At 44.1% G+C, this 19,077-nt stretch overlaps 1 protein-coding gene across 1 annotated transcript in view; it reads left to right on the top strand.

Moving 5' to 3' along the window:
• Window positions 1-341: 341 nt before the first annotated feature.
• Window positions 342-19,077, top strand: part of LMNTD1 (lamin tail domain containing 1) — a gene marked incomplete at both ends in the record, with an annotated part of 35,654 nt that continues 16,918 nt past the window's right edge. Inside the window, 2 exons of the mRNA XM_080705049.1 lie at window positions 342-398; window positions 10,443-10,561. Coding sequence (XP_080561175.1) covers window positions 342-398; window positions 10,443-10,561 — 176 coding nt within the window. The remainder of the gene's footprint in view (window positions 399-10,442; window positions 10,562-19,077) is intronic.

Genomic DNA, 19,077 nt, shown 5'->3' with positions numbered 1-19,077 from the left:
GGGGGGTGGCACAGTAGTATGCCCCTGGGGTTCATACCCAGTAGAGCAAAAATAAATAAATAAATAAATAAATAAAGGAATAAATAAATGAGAATAGGGGCTGTAGCTTGGAGCAAGAATGCCCCTGGGATTCATCCCCAGTCCCCAGTCAATTAGGATATAGAAGACCTAGCAAATGGCCAGATCGGTGGTCCTGACCCAATTGTCTAAGTGGCTGAAACTTAGCCCGGCCAGAAGGAAACATTCCTCTGGCAGCTGCTGGAAAATTATTCTAAATGACAGTTGTGCTCATCGCCGTCTGACTCCCTGGACATGGAGCATCTGCACCTCGACCATCGATGATGGCTGTGACAGCGATCCTGAACTTCGATTACCCGCAGAGACCCATGCTGCCTCAGGTAACCAATGCTATCTGGCCAGTGGCTTACTTAGAGAAGGATAGGAGTGTAATGAGCATTATAAAATAAACCAAGTATTCCTGAAAGACATTCTGTGTGACCCGTTATTCTTGCCAGTGTGTCAGTAAGACTCATAGCATTAACTAATTAATCAATAAAAATGCACTTTAGCTGCCTCTTTACACATCCAGAATGAAGTCCACTCTGGAATGAAAGCCCTGAGAGCTGTTGCCTGAATGGCATCCTGTATTTAGCCACTCTTTTGTGTGTGGTACTTGGGGTTAAACCCAGGTGCTTTTCTCGCTCCAGCCCATACTCTTAGACCTATTTCATATTTTATTTGGAAACAGAGTCTAAATTCGCTCCGCCGCTCCTTTGCCTGGCTGCTTCTACTTGGAGGGCAGAAGGCTGGCTTCTATAGCCTGACATTTCTCCTGTTTGGTTCTTGGATCTGGACTCTGATTGGTCCTTAGTTCTGGGCTCTGATTGGTCCTTACAGCTGGGCTCTGATTGGTCCATAGAACTGGGGCCTGATTGGTCCATTTCAATCTCTTTTTGGAATCCCTAGTCTTGTCCTAGTAGTCAGGGGAGCCAGGCCCAGCCTGACTCCTGCTGCAGCAACCGTTCATTTTTTATCAGCTGCCACCAAATTGTACTGGTATTCCTAATTGTCCGTAGGGTACAGGAGCAACGGCTGCTGCAGGTGCTTCCTTCTGAGAAGGGTTGGCAGGGGAAAGATAGCTAGAGTTCAGTATTTGTGAAAGACATGTGTGACCCGTCCTTCTCGCCAGTGTATCAGTAAGACTCATAGCATTAACTAATTAACCAATTAAAATTAGCTGCCTCTTTACATCCAGAATGAAGTCCAGTGTGAAATGAAAGCCCTGAGAGCTGTTGCCTGAATGGCATCCCGTAAATTGCCCCACTTTGTCTGTGGTACTGGGGTGGAACCCAGGTGCTTTTCTACCCCCAGGCCATACTCTGAGACCTATTTATTTTTTTATTTGAAAATAGATTCTATGTTCCCCAGGGCCCTAGGCCACGCGACTCTGCCGCTCCGCCCTTCCGCCTCTCTGCCGCTCCACCGCTCAGTCCCTCGGCGCCTCAGCCCCTGGGCTCCTTGGCCACTCCGCCAATCCTTTGCTCAGCCCTACAGACCCTCAGCTCCACGGACCCTCGGCTGACACACCCCTCAGCCCCTTGACTGCTCTGCTGCTCAGTTGCTTTGCTGCTACTACTTGGAGGGCAGAAGGCTGCCTTATATAGCCTGACAACTCTTCTGTTTGGGCCTTAGTTCTGGACTCTGATTGGTCCTTAGAGCTGGGCTCTGATTGGTCCATTTTCAATCTCTTTTTGGAATCCCTAGTCTTGTCCTAGTAGTCAGGGGAGCCCCGGCCCAGCCTGACTCCTGCTCCACCACCGTTCATCCTTTATCAGCTGCCCCCAAATTGTACTCGTATTGCTATTTGCCCATAGCGTCCAGGAGCAACGGCTGCTCCACGTGCTTCCTTCTGAGAAGGGTTGACGGGGGAAGGCAGCTAGGGTTCAGTATTCGTGAAAGACATTCTGTGCCACCTGTCCTTCTCACCAGTGTATCAGTAAGACTCATAGCATTAATTAACCAACTAAAATTCACTTTAGCTGCCTCTTTACATCCAGAATGAAGTCCAGTGTGGAATGAAAGACCTGAGAGCTGTTGCCTGAATGGCATCCCTTATTTTGCTCTGCTTTGTGTGTGATGCTTGGGGTGGAACCCAGGTGCTTTTTTACCTCCAGGCCACATTCAAGACCTATTTCATATTTTATTTTGAGACAGATCTATGTCCCCTCGGCTCCACAGCTCACCGCTCTGCCCCTCGGCCCCTAGGCCGCTGCCGCAGCTCAGCCCCTCAGCCGCACCACGGCTCGGATGCTCGGACCCATGAATGACTGACCCTTCAGCCCCTTGACTGCTCTGCTGCTCAGCTGCACTGCCGCTACTACTTAGAGGGCAGAAGGCTGCCTTATATAGCCTGACAACTCTCCTGTTTGGGCCTTAGATCTGGACTCTGACTGGTCCTTAGAGCTGGGCTCTGATTGGCCCTTAGAGCTGCACTCTGATTGGTCCATAGGACTGGGCTCTGATTGGTCTTTAGAGCTGGGCCCTGATTGGTCCATCTTCAATCTCTTTTTGGAATCCCTAGTCTTGTCCTAGTAGTCAGAGGAACTCCAACCCAGCCTGACTCCTGCTGCAGCCACCGTTCATCCTTTATCAGCTGCCCCCAAATTGTACTCGTATTGCTATTTGCCCGTAGGGTCCAGGAGCAATGGCTGCTCCACGTGCTTCCTTCCGAGAAGGGTTGATGGGGGAAGGTAGCTAGGGTTCAGTATTCATGAAAGACATTCTGTGTGACCTGTCCTTCTCACCAGTGTATCAGTAAGACTAATAGCATTATTTAACCATTTAAAATTCACTTTAGCTGCCTCTTTACATCCAGAATGAAGTCCAGTGTGGAATGAAAGACCTGAGAGCTGTTGCCTGAATGGCCTCCTGTATTTTGCCCCGCTTTGTGTGTGGTGCTTGGGGTAGAACCCAGGTGCTTTTCTACCTCCAGGCCACACTCCAAACCTACTTCATATTTTACTTGGAATCAGATTCTATGTCCCCTTGGCTCCTCAGCCCGCCGATTCGCCGCTCCACCAGTCTGCCGCTCGGCCCCTAGGCCCCTTGGCCACTCTGCTGCTCCGCTGCTCCAATGTTCCAATGCTTGGCCCATGGACCCTCAGCCAACTCACCCCTCAGCCCCTTGACGGCTCTGCTGCCCAGCTGCTCTGCCGCTACTACTTGGAGGGCAAAAGACTGGCTTATATAGCCTGACAACTCTCCTATTTGGGCCTTAGTTCTGGACTCTGATTGGTCCTTAGAGCTGGGCTCTGATTGGTCCATTTTCAATCTCTTTTTGGAATCCCTAGTCTTGTCCTAGTAGTCAGGGGAGCCCCGGCCCAGCCTGACTCCTGCTCCACCACCGTTCATCCTTTATCAGCTGCCCCCAAATTGTACTCGTATTGCTATTTGCCCATAGCGTCCAGGAGCAACGGCTGCTCCACGTGCTTCCTTCTGAGAAGGGTTGACGGGGGAAGGCAGCTAGGGTTCAGTATTCGTGAAAGACATTCTGTGCCACCTGTCCTTCTCACCAGTGTATCAGTAAGACTCATAGCATTAATTAACCAACTAAAATTCACTTTAGCTGCCTCTTTACATCCAGAATGAAGTCCAGTGTGGAATGAAAGACCTGAGAGCTGTTGCCTGAATGGCATCCCTTATTTTGCTCTGCTTTGTGTGTGATGCTTGGGGTGGAACCCAGGTGCTTTTTTACCTCCAGGCCACATTCAAGACCTATTTCATATTTTATTTTGAGACAGATCTATGTCCCCTCGGCTCCACAGCTCACCGCTCTGCCCCTCGGCCCCTAGGCCGCTGCCGCAGCTCAGCCCCTCAGCCGCACCACGGCTCGGATGCTCGGACCCATGAATGACTGACCCTTCAGCCCCTTGACTGCTCTGCTGCTCAGCTGCACTGCCGCTACTACTTAGAGGGCAGAAGGCTGCCTTATATAGCCTGACAACTCTCCTGTTTGGGCCTTAGATCTGGACTCTGACTGGTCCTTAGAGCTGGGCTCTGATTGGCCCTTAGAGCTGCACTCTGATTGGTCCATAGGACTGGGCTCTGATTGGTCTTTAGAGCTGGGCCCTGATTGGTCCATCTTCAATCTCTTTTTGGAATCCCTAGTCTTGTCCTAGTAGTCAGAGGAACTCCAACCCAGCCTGACTCCTGCTGCAGCCACCGTTCATCCTTTATCAGCTGCCCCCAAATTGTACTCGTATTGCTATTTGCCCGTAGGGTCCAGGAGCAATGGCTGCTCCACGTGCTTCCTTCCGAGAAGGGTTGATGGGGGAAGGTAGCTAGGGTTCAGTATTCATGAAAGACATTCTGTGTGACCTGTCCTTCTCACCAGTGTATCAGTAAGACTAATAGCATTATTTAACCATTTAAAATTCACTTTAGCTGCCTCTTTACATCCAGAATGAAGTCCAGTGTGGAATGAAAGACCTGAGAGCTGTTGCCTGAATGGCCTCCTGTATTTTGCCCCGCTTTGTGTGTGGTGCTTGGGGTAGAACCCAGGTGCTTTTCTACCTCCAGGCCACACTCCAAACCTACTTCATATTTTACTTGGAATCAGATTCTATGTCCCCTTGGCTCCTCAGCCCGCCGATTCGCCGCTCCACCAGTCTGCCGCTCGGCCCCTAGGCCCCTTGGCCACTCTGCTGCTCCGCTGCTCCAATGTTCCAATGCTTGGCCCATGGACCCTCAGCCAACTCACCCCTCAGCCCCTTGACGGCTCTGCTGCCCAGCTGCTCTGCCGCTACTACTTGGAGGGCAAAAGACTGGCTTATATAGCCTGACAACTCTCCTATTTGGGCCTTAGTTCTGGACTCTGATTGGTCCATAGAACTGGGCCCTGATTGGTCCATTTTCAATCTCTTTTTGGAATCCCTAGTCTTCTAGTAGTCAGGGGAGCCCCAGCCCAGCCTGACTCCTGCTGCAGCCACCGTTCATCCTTTATCAGCTGCCCCCAAATTGTACTGGTATTGCTATTTGCCCGTAGGGTCCAGGAGCAACAGCTGCTCCACATGCTTCCTTCCAAGAAGGGTTGACGGGGAAGGCAGCTAGGGTTCAGTATTTGTGAAAGACATTCTGTGTGAACCGTCCTTCTCGCCAGTGTATCAGTAAGACTCATAGCATTAATTAACCAACTAAAATTCACTTTAGGTGCCTCTTTACATCCAGAATGAAGTCCAGTGTGGAATAAAAGACCTAAGAGCTGTCGCCTGAATGGCCTCCCTTATTTTGCTCTGCTTTGTGTGTGATGCTTGGGGTGAAACCCAGGTGCTTTTCTACCTCCAGGCCACACTCCAAGACCTATTTCATATTTTATTTGGAAATGGATTCTATGTCCCCTCGGCTCCACAGCTCACTGCACTGCCGCTCTGCCGCTCTACCCCTCGGCCGCTCCGCGCTCCACCATTCCACCACTTGGCCCCTCCGCCGCTCTGCCACTTCGATGCTCGGACCCACGAAGCCTTGGCCAACAGAACCCTCAGCACCTTGACTGCTCTGTTGCAAAAAGAACCCAGGTGCTTTTCAACCTCCAGGACACACTCCAAGACCTATTTCATATTTTATTTGGAAACGGATTCTATATCCCCTCGGCTCTTCAGCTCGCCGCTCTGCCCCTCAGCCGCTCTGTCGCTCCGCCATTCTGCCGCCGAACCCTCGGCCCCTCTGCCGCTTCGATCCTTGGACCCAGAAACCTTGGCCGACTGACCCCTCAACGCCTTGACTGCTCTGTTGCTGAGCTGCTCTGCCGCTACTACTTGGAGGGCAGAAGGCTGGCTTATATAGCCTGACAACTCTCCTGTTTGGGCCTTAGTTCTGGATTCTGATTGGTCTTTAGAGCTGGGCTCTGATTGGTCCATAGAACTGGGCCCTGATTGGTCCATTTTCAATCTCTTTCTGGAATCCCTAGTCTTCTCCTAGTAGTCAGGGGAGCCCCGGCCCAGCCTGACTCCTGCTGCAGCCACCGTTCATCCTTTATCAGCTGCCCCCAAATTGTACTGGTATTGCTATTTGCCCGTAGGGTCCAGGAGCAATGGCTGCTCCACGTGCTTCCTTCTGAGAAGGGTTGACGGGGAAGGCAGCTAGGGTTCAGTATTTGTGAGACATTCTGTGCCACCTGTCCTTCTCACCAGTGTATCAGTAAGACTCATAACATTAATTAACCAATAAAATTCACTTTAGCTGCCTCTTTACATCCAGAATGAAGTCCAGTGTGGAATGAAAGACCTGAGAGCTGTTGCCTGAATGGCATCCCTTATTTTGCCCCGCTCTTTGTGTGGTGCTTCGGGTGGAACCCAGGTGCTTTCCTACCTCCAGGCCATACTCTGAGACCTATTTCATATTTTATTTGGAAACTTATTCTATGTTCCCTCAGCCCCTCAGCCTCGCCGCTCCGCCGCTCGGTCCCTCGACCCTTGGTCCCTCCACCCCTCAGCCCCTCGGCCCCTCAGCCGCTCAGCCCCAAGGACCCTTGGCCGATTGACCCTTCAGCCCCTTGATTGCTCAGCTGCTCAGCTGCTCCGCCACTACTACTTGGAGGGCAGAACGCTGTCTTATGTAGCCTGACAACTCTCCTGTTTGGTCTTAAATCTGGACTCTGATTAGTCCTTAGTTCTGAGTTCTGATTGAGCCTTAGAGCTGGCCTCTGTTTGGTCCTTAGAACTGGGCTGTGATTGGTCCTTAGAACTGGGTCCTGATTGGTCCATTTTCAATCTCTTTTTGGAATCCCTAGTCTTGTCCTAGAAGCAGGGGAGCCCCAGCCCACCCTGGCTCCTGCTGCAGCCACCTTTCATCCTTTATCAGTTGCCACCAAATTGTACTGATATTCCAATTGTCCATAGGGTACAGGAGCAACAGCTGCTCCAGGTGCTTCCTTCTGAGAAGGGTTGATGGGGGAAGGTAGCTAGGGTTCAGTATTTGTGAAACACATTACATGTGACCCGTCCTTCTCACCAGTGTATCAGTAAGACTCATAGCATTAACTAATTAACCAATTAAAATTCACTTTAGCTGCCTCTTTACATCCAGAATGAAGTCCAGTGTGGAATGAAAGCCTGAGCGCTGTTGCCTGAATGGCATCCTGTATTTTGCCCTTCTTTTGTGTGTGGTACTTGGGGTGGAACCCAGGTGCTTTTCTACCTCCAGGCCATACTCTAAGACCTACTTCATATTTTATTTGGAAACAGAGTCTAAGTCCTCGGCCACCCCACCGCTCCCTGGCTCCGCCATTCTGCTGAAATAAATAAATAAAAATATCAACACAACCCCTAACAAACTCCCCCACCTTTCAGTCCATACCTCAAAAACCCTATATAACCAGACTGAGAAAGGGTCCCAGCTGCTGCTTTCTCACCTTATGCCAGTATTGGAAAATTGCTTTGATACTAATTTCAAAACTGTAAAATTAGTCAGGTTCTGAAGACTGTGCAGGCACTCAGGCAGGGAGGGGGCAGCAGCTGTTACAATGCAGAGCCCTCCTCTTCCTTTACCCTTCCTTCTAATGCTTTACCTAAAGTCTTAGAGACTATTAAATCCTTTAGCCCCCAAAAGTGTATAGAGGCCATCAGTGCCTCTTTGTCTCCTCTCCTCTGTGACCTGGCCTGGGTATAGCAAAGGTAAAGTCTGTGGGCTGCTTCATAGCACCCATAGTTGATGACCAACCAATGCTGCCCAATACAATAGAGGCGAAGGCCAGGGAGATTCTTGACCCTGCACTTAGCAAGTGCACTGTCCAGAGACAAAGAGGCACCACCTGCCTAAGGAATAAGACACTAGCCCGTTGCCTTGGTAACACTGATAAGACACCAGTACAAAATCTAAATAAAAGCTGAGGTCCCAACAAAGGGGCCAGAGTTCCACTTTCCGGCTCTCTCCAGCATGAGTGTCAGCATGCTGCTTTTTCCTTTTCTTGTCTATTTCCTACTAATTTTGTAATAGATTTGTTAAAGCTGCACTGAGCTGTGTATTAGTTTTAACTTTTCTATTCAACAAACTTTAGTTGAATAAGAAAAAGAGTCCTCTGCATTATTTAAACCATAACAACCTGAAACAGCATTTTAGGGTCCTGACAATAAACTCTCTTTTTAGCTGAGTATGGTGGTGCATGCTCATAATCCCAGTACTTAGGAAGCTGAGACAGGATTCAGGTTTGCAGCCAGCCTCAGCTACTTAGTGAGGCCCTTTGCAACTCAGTGAGACCCTGTTTCAAAATAAAGAATAAAAAATAGGGCTGGAGGTGTTGCTCAGAGGTAGAATGCCCCTGGATTAAAAAAATAATAACATTGTTGGGGGTATAGCTCAGAGGTCAAATGCCACTGAGTTCAAACCCTAGTACTGCAAAAAAAAAAAAATGTTTTAAAGCCGGGTATGGTGGTGCACTCTTGTAAAGCCAGCATTTGGGAGGCTGAGACTATAGAATCAAGATTTGTGCAGACAGCCTCAGCTACATAGTGAGGCCCTCTACAACTTAGTGAAACCCTGTTTCAAAATAAAGAATAAAAAATAGGCAGGGGATGTAGCTCAGAGGTCGAATGCACTGGGTTCCATCCCCAGACCTGAAAAAAAAAAAAAATGTTTTGAAGTAAATGTAAAGAAAGGGAGGGTGCTAGGGGTAAAGCCCAGGGGCTAAAGGGGGTTGACTGCTAAATTTAAAAAAATACAAATAAAAATATTTAAAAACTTATTAGCCGGGCATGGTAGTGCACACTTGTAATCCCAGCATTCAGGAGGGTGAGACTAGAGGATCATGGTTCACAGACAGCCTCAGATACTTAATGATGCCCTCTGTAACTTAGTGAGACCCTGTTTCAAAATAAAGAATAAAAAATATGGCAGGGGTGTAGCTCAGATGTCGAATGCTCCTGGGTTCCTTTCTCAGGCCTGCAAAAATAAATAAAGAATTAAATAAATAAATAAAATATAAACTTATGGAAGCACAGTGGAAGACCTGGGAACAGAAAATAAAAGATCATTTGCATCTCCTCTCTGTGAGGTTGGGGAAAGTAAGCAGAAAAGTGAAAGACTGTTGAGTCCCAGAAAATCAAGGCCCTGACAAGCCTTCAAGATAGCAATTCCAATTAAGGTAAAACAAATACTTAGACATACCTATGTTACCAGTTGGCTTTTCTCCAGCAGAATTTCTAATATTTGTAAGATGAAAATTATTTTCCCAAACCTAGGCATGAAAAGACAGAAAGTCATATGTGTTGAAGCATGACACAAAATACATTTTCTTCCTTAAAATTCTCCATAGCTTAAGAAGTATCCATGGTGTCCCATGGCTAGAGTCCAGCTTTTGCCTGCAGATGTGCTTCTGAAGTGCACCTCTGATCTCCTCTGCACTTCTAGAAGTTTTTCAGGTAGCTAGTGTCAAGCATATCTTTTCATGGCTTTGATTTGGCTATTTCAACAAATAGCCCTATTTTTGCATTAAAATTATGTTTTCTATTCTTGCTATCTTGCTGTTTTTATGTCTTCAAAGCATCTTTTCCTTAGGGAGAGAAATGGAAAAAAGGAATGAAGGAGGAAGGAAAGAAAAGAGGATGGAAGAAAAGAAGGGAGGGAGGGGAGGAGAGTAGGGGAGGAGAGAGGGAAGGAGGGAGAGAAGGAGAAATGAAGTTAAATTAGGAGTGTAATGAATTCCCCAATATTTATAGCTTGGCATTAACTCTCCAACATCCACAACAGGACATTAAACTTTGTGTTTTTTGTTTGTTTGTTTGTTTGTTTGTTTGTTTGTTTGTTTTTTGTGTGGATCTGGGGATGGAACCCAGAGGCATTCGAGTTACACCCTATTTTTTTTTTTATTCTTTATTTTGAAACCGGGTCTGAGTAGCAAAGGACCTCACTGTGATCCTTCAGTCTCAGCCTTCCAAATGCTGGGATTACAAGTGTGCGCCACCATGCCTGGCTCATTAAACATTTCAATTGCAGTTTGTTTGGAGGGAGACACAGATCTCTTGAAAGCAAGATAGATTATTTAATGCCTGCAAACTGCAAAGCAGGTGCAATATCAGCCTAGTGGCTGTCCAGAGACTGAAGCTTCGTAGCCATAGAGATATTACCTCACAATGTTCTAAGGAGCACTGTTGGCCAGATGTGGCCACTTGTCATAAAGGTCACTTGGCAGGTTACTTCCCTCCCTCCTGACCTGCTTCAGTGATTGCCACATACCTTCACCTTGGTTGGGCTCATACCCTTAGTCAATAAGCTATCAGCTATGTCACTACTTACATATTCACCTAAGAATTCTGTTTCTGGCAACAATGCAGCAAAGAAATAGAGGTGATCAACTGAAGATATATTAGCAGGTGGGATCACTTTAAGAAGACATTCTGCCTTGAACTTCAGCTATATCCATTGCTTACTGTCATGATCTACTTTCCTAGGAAAGAGAAGAGACCACTTATCTAGCCATGATAAAAGATGCACAAGACATTCAGGGTGCTTCAGAAGGCCCGAAGAGTAAAGCTGACAGGCAGGAAGATAAAATGGAGAAACAAGAGGGGTAAGAATGTCATAAGAGAGGGAACATGGGCTGAGATTAGAAGGACGGTGATGGCAAACTCAACTTCTTAAGTGTAAAAAACACCTTATGAAGTAGTTAGAACTAGAATAAATCTCATAAATTTTCTAAAATAACAAATTATAGCATATAATTATATTGTAAGGTTGCTGTCTTTGAGTTATATAAAAACTTATCTAGACTTATGTCTACCACATAAGACCTGGTTGAGATTCCAAAGTTCCCATAGAACATGTTAAGGCCACTGACATGTGACTTCTTTAGAACTATATGAATAACCTGGGGACAATATATATATAATTTTGGTTTGGGAACTGTTAGTAAGGACGTTACATAAAATTGCAACTTTTTACTATTAACCCAAGTCCTTTTTTCAACTAAAGCATTAGCATTGGTTTTCCAATGTTTTCTTGAAAATAAACATTGCTATTGAGTATACATAATTTAAAGCTATTTTTTAAACATTAATGTCCTAAATTTACTGTGCAGTCTAAGTCTGTTTTTTAATGGTTGCCCTTTAAGGTGATAAATAATTGTCAGTTTTATCCAAGGCAGCACTGAGATGTTGGAATAATCTTCTGTAACTGCTCTGGCTCTGTGCCTAACAACTATAGAGCACAATGGCAAAAGGGGCTTGGAAACTTATGGTAAATAAAAAGCTAACTAAGCACTAAGAGCATCTCTCCCCTTCCAAAATGGCTGCATGGAAGCCTCATTAATCTGCCGCATCATACCAGTCTGTTCACAATGAGTTCAAGCTCCTCCAAGATGTGGATGGCCATCAGATGCTTCTCATCCAACTACCAAACTTAGAAAGCCTTGTACCCCTTGGCAGATTTCTCTGATTGCAACATTTGCTAAGGCTTACTTGGAATTTTTTGAGGAACTAAATTTACTTAGAAATTTTGCTGATGAAAAAAAAATTGAAGACTCACAAAATGACTGGGCTGAAAAGATGAATGAACATCCTCACTCAGACATGAGGAGTGTTGGAGAGAGAAGATCTCTTCCCTGTCCAGTCCAGACAGTGAGAGAGAGAACACTACCATGATTCTGCCTCTGCTGGACAAAGGTGAAGGGCTGGAACTTTGTCTTCTGTCACCTAAGAGAGGTCACACTTATCCTGAAAAATGTGATGCTTGCAGTGCCAGCTGCATGGCAAGAACTCAAGTTCACTAAAAGAACTGGATCCGTAAAACTTGTTTTGCAGAGCCAATGTCATTTAACTCTGAAAAATTCACCCGAGATGACTGAACCTTCTAAGAGGTACATGTAGAGCAGTCTCTCTCTCTCTCTCTCTCTCTCTCTCTCTCTCTCTCTCTCTCTCTCTCTCTTTTTTTTTTTTTTTGGTGGTACTGGGGGTGGAACCCAGAGACTTTCTACCTCTGGGCTATCCTCCCAGACTTACCTATTTTATTTTTTATTTGGAAACAGGTCCCACTAAGTTGCTTAGAGCCTCACTAAGTAGCTGAGGCTGGCTTCAAACCTGTGTGATCCTCCTGTCTCAGCCTCCCAAGTGCTGGGATTACAAGCATGTGCCACCACACCCAGCTGCAGCAGTCTCATTTTTAATAGAGAGCTCACTCTCCAGGTTCAATATTTCTGATGAAGAAACTTTTACATTGAAGAAGAAAATAAATGATTGTGAATACCTCTTGATCCACACAGAAGACTGGAGGAGGAAAAATGCCAGTCCTGGTCCCCTGGCAGACATGGAGACACACACATATGCCCAGTCAGACACAAGCTGAAATGGTTATATGTGTTCTTGAAAACAAAATAAGCACTCACAGAAACACACTTGCTTCCTGACTTACGTGGATAGGCACACTGCCTTCAGAAAGGTAGGAGGTGAACTGGCCATTTGTCCTGACTCCAGAGTGATGAGTTTTAGGGCATTTGTTCACAGTATAAATATCACACAACACACACACACACACACACACACACACACACACACACACACACACTTGCCTAAAGGGCATTGGGGGAAGAATCAGTATGACTCATAAAATGGAGTTTTGCTGAGCATGGTGGTGCATGCTTGTAATCCCAGCATTCGGGAGGCTGAAACCGGAGGATCGTGGTTTGCAGATAGCCTCAGCTACTTATTGGGCCCTTTGCAATTCAGTGAGACTCTGTTTCAAAATTAAGAATAAAAAGAATGAAAAATAAAGCTGGGGGTGTAGCTCAGAGGTGCAATGGCCCTGGGTTCAATTCTCAGTACCACAAAAAAAGAAAAAAAATGGAGTCTCATAAGCCTTTTCATAAGCCATATAATTTATTTAAAAAAGCACAATCTATATTCATAGTAAAACTCACTTATTGTAATGGAAATTATATTCTTCATTTTTCTCACTCTGTACAACACACACACACACACACACACACACACACACACACACACACACAATTTCAAAGTAGATATTAACTATTGGGGTACATGGGGGTTAAGAAAACATGGCCTGACCACAGAGAACTGGCTTTATTTAGGAATAAAACCTGAAAGGAGGCATCTGACTTAGGAGAGAGCCCACAAGAGTCAGAAAACTCACCTCCTTACAGGCTAGGGGTGTTTTATGGGGCAAGGAAAGGGGGTACAGGAGTAGTCATATAAGCCATTAGTTGGTGTGTAGTAGCCAGATCACCTCAGGGCAGGGCAATAGTCAGGGGGATTTCTCTTTGTTCCTTTGTTCTTGCCCTCTGGCCAGACCTCACAATCAGACCTCACAATGCTCACATTCCAGAGGTTTTATATTTATATTGAAAAAATGAGGCACCAGTTTTGTTTGCGCTACTTTTTGTTTGACAATGGGATGGAGGTGGATCTAGGGCTAGGAGCTGCATTGTAGGCACTGTAAAGGTCTTAGAGGTGCTGTGTGTTTTGGAGAAGGGTGAATAGTTAGTGATTTTTTTGAATTTGTGACACAATTGGGTTGATTATACGTGGCCCAAAAAGTAGGATGCGGAAGAAAATGAATAAAGGAATTGCAGAGGGTAGGAGCCATGCTAGGAGGAACCATATCTGAAAATTCCTCTAAATTGGTGGATATCATCTAGTTTTTTTTTTTTGTTGTTTGTTTTGTGGTAGTGGGGATGGAACGCTTCTACCTTCGGGCTATACGCCGACTTATTTTATATTTTTTATTTGGAAACAGGGTCTCAAGCCAGCGATGACCTGTCTCTGCCTCCCAAGCATGAGGATTACAAGTGTGTGCCAGCACTCCTGGCTAGTTGTTTTTTTGTTTTTTGTTTTTGTATGTCAGATATTAAACTGGTTATCCTTTTTGAATTTTTAGAAATATTAAAACAATACATTTTAGGAAATGCCTGATATCCCAAATGATGGAGTAAGAGTAGTAATCAATTTTTGTCCTATTCTTTAGTTTCCTGATGTAGCTCTCAGAATTTTTCATTGATGGTTGGCAAAGTTAAGGCTGTGTGTCATTAACCATTTTGGTGACTAGGCAGACTAGCTGATTTATTCAAATATAAGCACCTCTCATTAATTCAGGAATGATAAAGTAGCTGGAAATTCTATGACAAAAGCTGGACACCAGAGATGTAAACTGCTATTACAGTCAGAGAATAGGGAGCATAACTCATGAATAAGTTGATAACAAAGGTAAAATCATTGCAAGTATGCCAATATAACAACAGGTGGTCCTGCATTAGTGAGCTGACTAGAATAGGTTGGCTGTTCCAGCAGCTGATTTTCACTTACAATATAACCCTTTGACTGCTGAATCCTGCTAAAGTGTGTGTGTGTGTGTGTGTGTGTGTGTGTGTGTACGCACGTGTGTGTGTTATGAAACAAAAAGGGCTGGTGCTGAACAGAGGCTTGGAAATAAGGCACAGTTTTCTTTTAAATGCACCATCTGGCTTTGTAGCACTGAAGAACTTGGAGTTACAGATTCCTGGCATACCATGAGATAGGGCCATGACACTTTTGTGACTCCCCTCCCCCAATGAAATTAGAAGAGATCTGAGCTGTACAGGCAGCATTTTGTGAGCTGCTCACATACTGGGAAGAAGAACAATTTGATAACACTTGAGTGTGACAAGCAGTAAGAAACTAGAAGTCTGATTGGCATATGGTGGTTTGGTTAATGTCTGGTTTCCATTTTTGGGGGCAGGCTTAAGTTGAAGACCAACAGATGGATGTTGGGAAGTCAACTCTGAAACAGGCAAGTGTAAGGAGAAAATGAAGAGAGGACTGATTGTGGAACTCCAGTAACTGACAAGTCGGGAGTCATGGGTTAGCCTGAACTTTGTCCACCTGCTCCAAGGGCCAGTTGCAGTTCCTGGTGCTGTATTTGGGAGATATTTGGAGCAGTTAAAGGAGAAACTTGGGGCTATGAAACAACTATAGGATCAAGGACATACACAGGCAAAACAGCGTGCTGACCTTGCACCACAGGCAAATGATGGGCCTGCATCAGCCTTGCCTGATGTTACAACCCTGAAATTTGCTTTAAAACATAACTTGGGTGTTATACTTTGTTTAAACACAAACAAGTTACCTTTTTTTTTTTTAGAAAAAATACAAAACAGAATTATCAGGAATAAAATAAAACTTATTCGTATCTTTGCATAAACCTGGAAGAGCTATCATAATTTTATTTTATTTAGATGTGATTACCTTAGTAATCTTACATTTTATGTTTTAGGAGTCCTGTATATTTGGGGAAGTTATCAATATACAGCAGGAGACATAGGTCTTATAAAACTTTGCCAAAGGCAGATCAACATTGTTAAGAAATCCAAAGTGTTTTAAACCTAGGATACATAGAACAAACCTTATTACATATTAAAAATTTTATATATTTTATCATTTATTAATCACTTGCAAGGTTCTTAAACCCTCTGCAACTTAACCTCTGATTTTTGTCATACAAAATTTTTTCGCCTAAAAGCATTTCCCATTCTTTTAACTTTCTTTCATTATTTATTGATTTTTTTTATTGGTGCACTGTTTTCATGCATCATAATGGGACAAAAAAGAAAACTTCTGTAGACATACATGCACACATCGACCAGTTAGCCCCTACCCGATCCCCACCCCACTTTCTGCCCATCCCTCCTTCCCATGCTTGGCTTAGTGGTTGACATCTAGTATTATAGCAATTTATCCAAAATTAACAATGATAATATCACATAACAGATTCATTTGTCTGATACCAAGCTTTTGATGACTTAAAGATAACATTTCAATATTTCTTTTTGCTTTCTTTCTTACCAGAGGATATTTTTTCATTTTTTAAGGTGAAACTATCATACATTTATTTATTTATTTATTTATTTTTCAGAAAAAATCTATCCTAATATAAAATATGGACTCTAGATACCCAAAATGATCTTGAAAAAGAACAAAGCTAGAAGATGTATATTTTCTGATTTCAAACCTTATAAAGCTACAATAATTGAAACAGTGTAGTACTGTTTTAAAGGCAGATATATAAACCATTGGAGTTAAATAACAGCCTAGAGATAAATTCTTCCATAAATTGTCAAGTTATTTTTGACAAGGTTTCCACGAACATTTGGTGAAGGAAATAATCTTTTAACTAAATATTATTGAAAAATAATGATTACATGGAAAAGAATAAAATTGGACCCTTTCCTATACAAATATTAACTCAAAATAGATAAAAGACCTAAATATAAATCTTAAGACTATAAACTTTTAGAAGAAAATCTGGGTCATAAAACCTCACAAGCTGGGTGTGGTGGTACATGCTTGTAATCCCAGCATTTGGGAGGCTGAGACCAGAGGATCACGGTTCGAGGACAGCCTCAGCTACTTAGTGAGGCCCTTTGCAACTCAGTGAGACTTGGTTTCCAAATAAAGAATAAAAAATAGGGCAGGGGGTATATCTTGGAGGTTGAATGCCCCTGGGTTCCATCCCCACACCTGCAAAAAAAAAAAAAAAAAAAAAAACCCTCACAACATTGAAATTGGCAGTGATTTCTTGGATATGATTTCAATGGCACAGGCAACAGAGGGGTAAACAAACTCCCTAAAAAAAATATTGTGTATCCAAAGACAGTGTAAACAGAGTTAAAAGTTACTGATAGAATGGGATAAAATATTTTCAAATGCTATATCTGAAGGTATATTAATATTCCAAATAGAAATCCTAAAAATTAGCAACAATAAAAGCAAACAATACAATTTAGAAATAGGTAAAAGACTAACATAAATAATGAATCTCCAAAGATAACCAATCTTAGTTGTCTGCTGGATGGAAAATCTTGTTTCTCTGGTTCTGGTGTGTGTTACCTATTTCTTCTTTGTAGTTAATCTCTTTATTTTCTCTAGCACTGGTTTTGAAGACATACATTCCTTCAGTTTCTGTTTGTCATGGAAGCTTATTTCCCCATCTAATTTGATAGAAAGTTTTGCTGGGTAGGAAATTCTTGGCTGGAAGTTGTTTTCTTTCAGAGTTTGGAATATGTTACTCCAAACCCTTCTGGCTCTCATGACTTGGTTTGGGAAGTCTGGAGTGATTCTAATTGGTTTGCCTCTGAATGTCACTTGGCCCTTTGTTTTTGTTGCCTTTAAGATTCTCTGCTTGGCTTCCACATTGGTCATTTTGACAATTATGTGGCGTGTTAATCCTCTTCTCTGATCCTATCTAAAGGGAGTTCTATAAGTTTCCTGGACCTGTGCATTGACCTCTTGCTCTATGTTTGGAAAATTTTTCTGCTATTACTTCCTTGAAGAGATTGTTGATCCCTTTGGTTTCACCTTCTTTTCCCTCCTCTATTCCAATTATTCTTAGATTAGCTCTCTTAAAACGGGCCCATATTTCTTCAATGTCAGATTCCTGCTGTCAGATATTTTTTTCTAATTTAGAAACTATGTGTTCATTTTTGGAGTGACCATCTTCTAGGAGCAAGATTCTATTCTCCATGTGGTCTAATCGGTTGTTTATACTTTGAATTGAGGCCTTTACTTCATTGATTGCATCCTTTATCTCTTTTTGGCTCTCTCTGAATTCTTTTCGAAACACCTCTATTATTTCTACAGTTATCTTCCTGATTTGATCTTCTAGAAATCTCTGAATTTCTGTTTTATCAGGTTCTGATGTTGCAGGGTTGTGGGCATTCATTGCTCCATTGTTATTCCTCTTTCCCATGATTTAGGAAATTTGTGCCTTCTCTGGGTTCTTCCCTGGGTCACTATGACTTTACTTAAGGTGCTCTGGATCTCGAGTCTGTGGTATCTCAGTCACCACTACTCCTTTACTGGGTTGTATCGCAAAGTCTCAGACCCAGGGAGTCAATCGAGGCTGCATTAGACCATGGGGGAGTGCCAGGTTGGGCGTTCTGTGGGGAGCTGTGACTATTGTGTGATATCTCTGCCACCGCCACTCCTCCACTGGGTCAAGTCCCTGGGAGTGCAGTACTGGGATTTCTCCTCTAGGGGCCACAATTTGACTCACTGTTGTTGAGTGCGCTGATGGAGCTGTAGTGGACTCGATGAACTCGCTGCTGCCGCCACTGGCAATATGGCACTGCTGCCACGCCCTCGGCCGTGAGCCTGGCATATTTCTTCTCTTGTTTTGAGCTCCACTCTGAGTCCCTGCAGGGTGTGCTGAGCCCAGCCCCTGGGAGCTTTAGATGCTTCCTGCGCCGAAAAATCTGCTGAGTTCCACTGGCTGTTCCGCAGCTGCTCACCTCGGCTTGCTGTACGCCCCTCCTCTCTGGAGCCTAGTGCGCTGTTGAGTGCGTTGGTCTGGAGCTGTATGGTGAACTCGCCACCACCACCGGCAGTAAGGCACTGCTGCCGCTTCCTCAGCCATGAGGCCAGCGTATCTCCTCTCTGGTTCTGAGTCCCCTTCCTCTTTTGGGCCTGGTGCTGCAAGGGAAGATGGCGCCCGCCCCACTCTGCACCATGGCTCTGGCTGCAGCACTGCGGTCTGGTTTCTTTCTGGTGTCTCATTTTTCCAACCCTCTTTTTCTCTGTCCCTTGTATTTACATTTTTTGTTTCTCTGCTGATGGTGCTTTCTGGCTATGAAAGGCGCTGATTTTGTGGTAATAGAGATTAGTTGTTAGTGGGGGCTCATAAGCACCGCTTTTCTCTGTCGCCATGTTCCTGGAAGTTCCCTAACTTTTTTATTATAAATGTTACCAGTGTCACAAAACATTTTTTCTGCCTAAGACACCTTTAAAAGCAATATTGTATTTTAAAGAATCCAACAGAGGAAAATGTAATTTTTTTTTTTTTTTTTTTTTTTTTTTTTTACTGGGGTTCCTTCTAACTCCAGGTTACACTCCCAGACCTATTTTTTTTTTCTTATATATTTTTATCTGGAAACAGGGTCTCTTAAGCCAGTGCAGCTGGCTTCAAACCTGCGTGATCCTCCTTTCTCCACCTCCCAAGCACGGGGATTATAAGCATGCGCCACCACACCTGGTGAGGTAAATGTAATCTTGATTGACTTTTTTTCAGGAAAAAGATAGGAATTAATAATTTTAAGTACTTTTTTAA

This window comes from Muscardinus avellanarius (genome assembly GCF_963383645.1).
Source record: "Muscardinus avellanarius genome assembly, chromosome: 11".
Lineage (NCBI taxonomy): Eukaryota > Metazoa > Chordata > Mammalia > Rodentia > Gliridae > Muscardinus > Muscardinus avellanarius.
The sequence above is the reverse complement of the archived record's forward strand: the minus strand, read 5'-3'. Positions and strand labels throughout refer to the sequence as shown.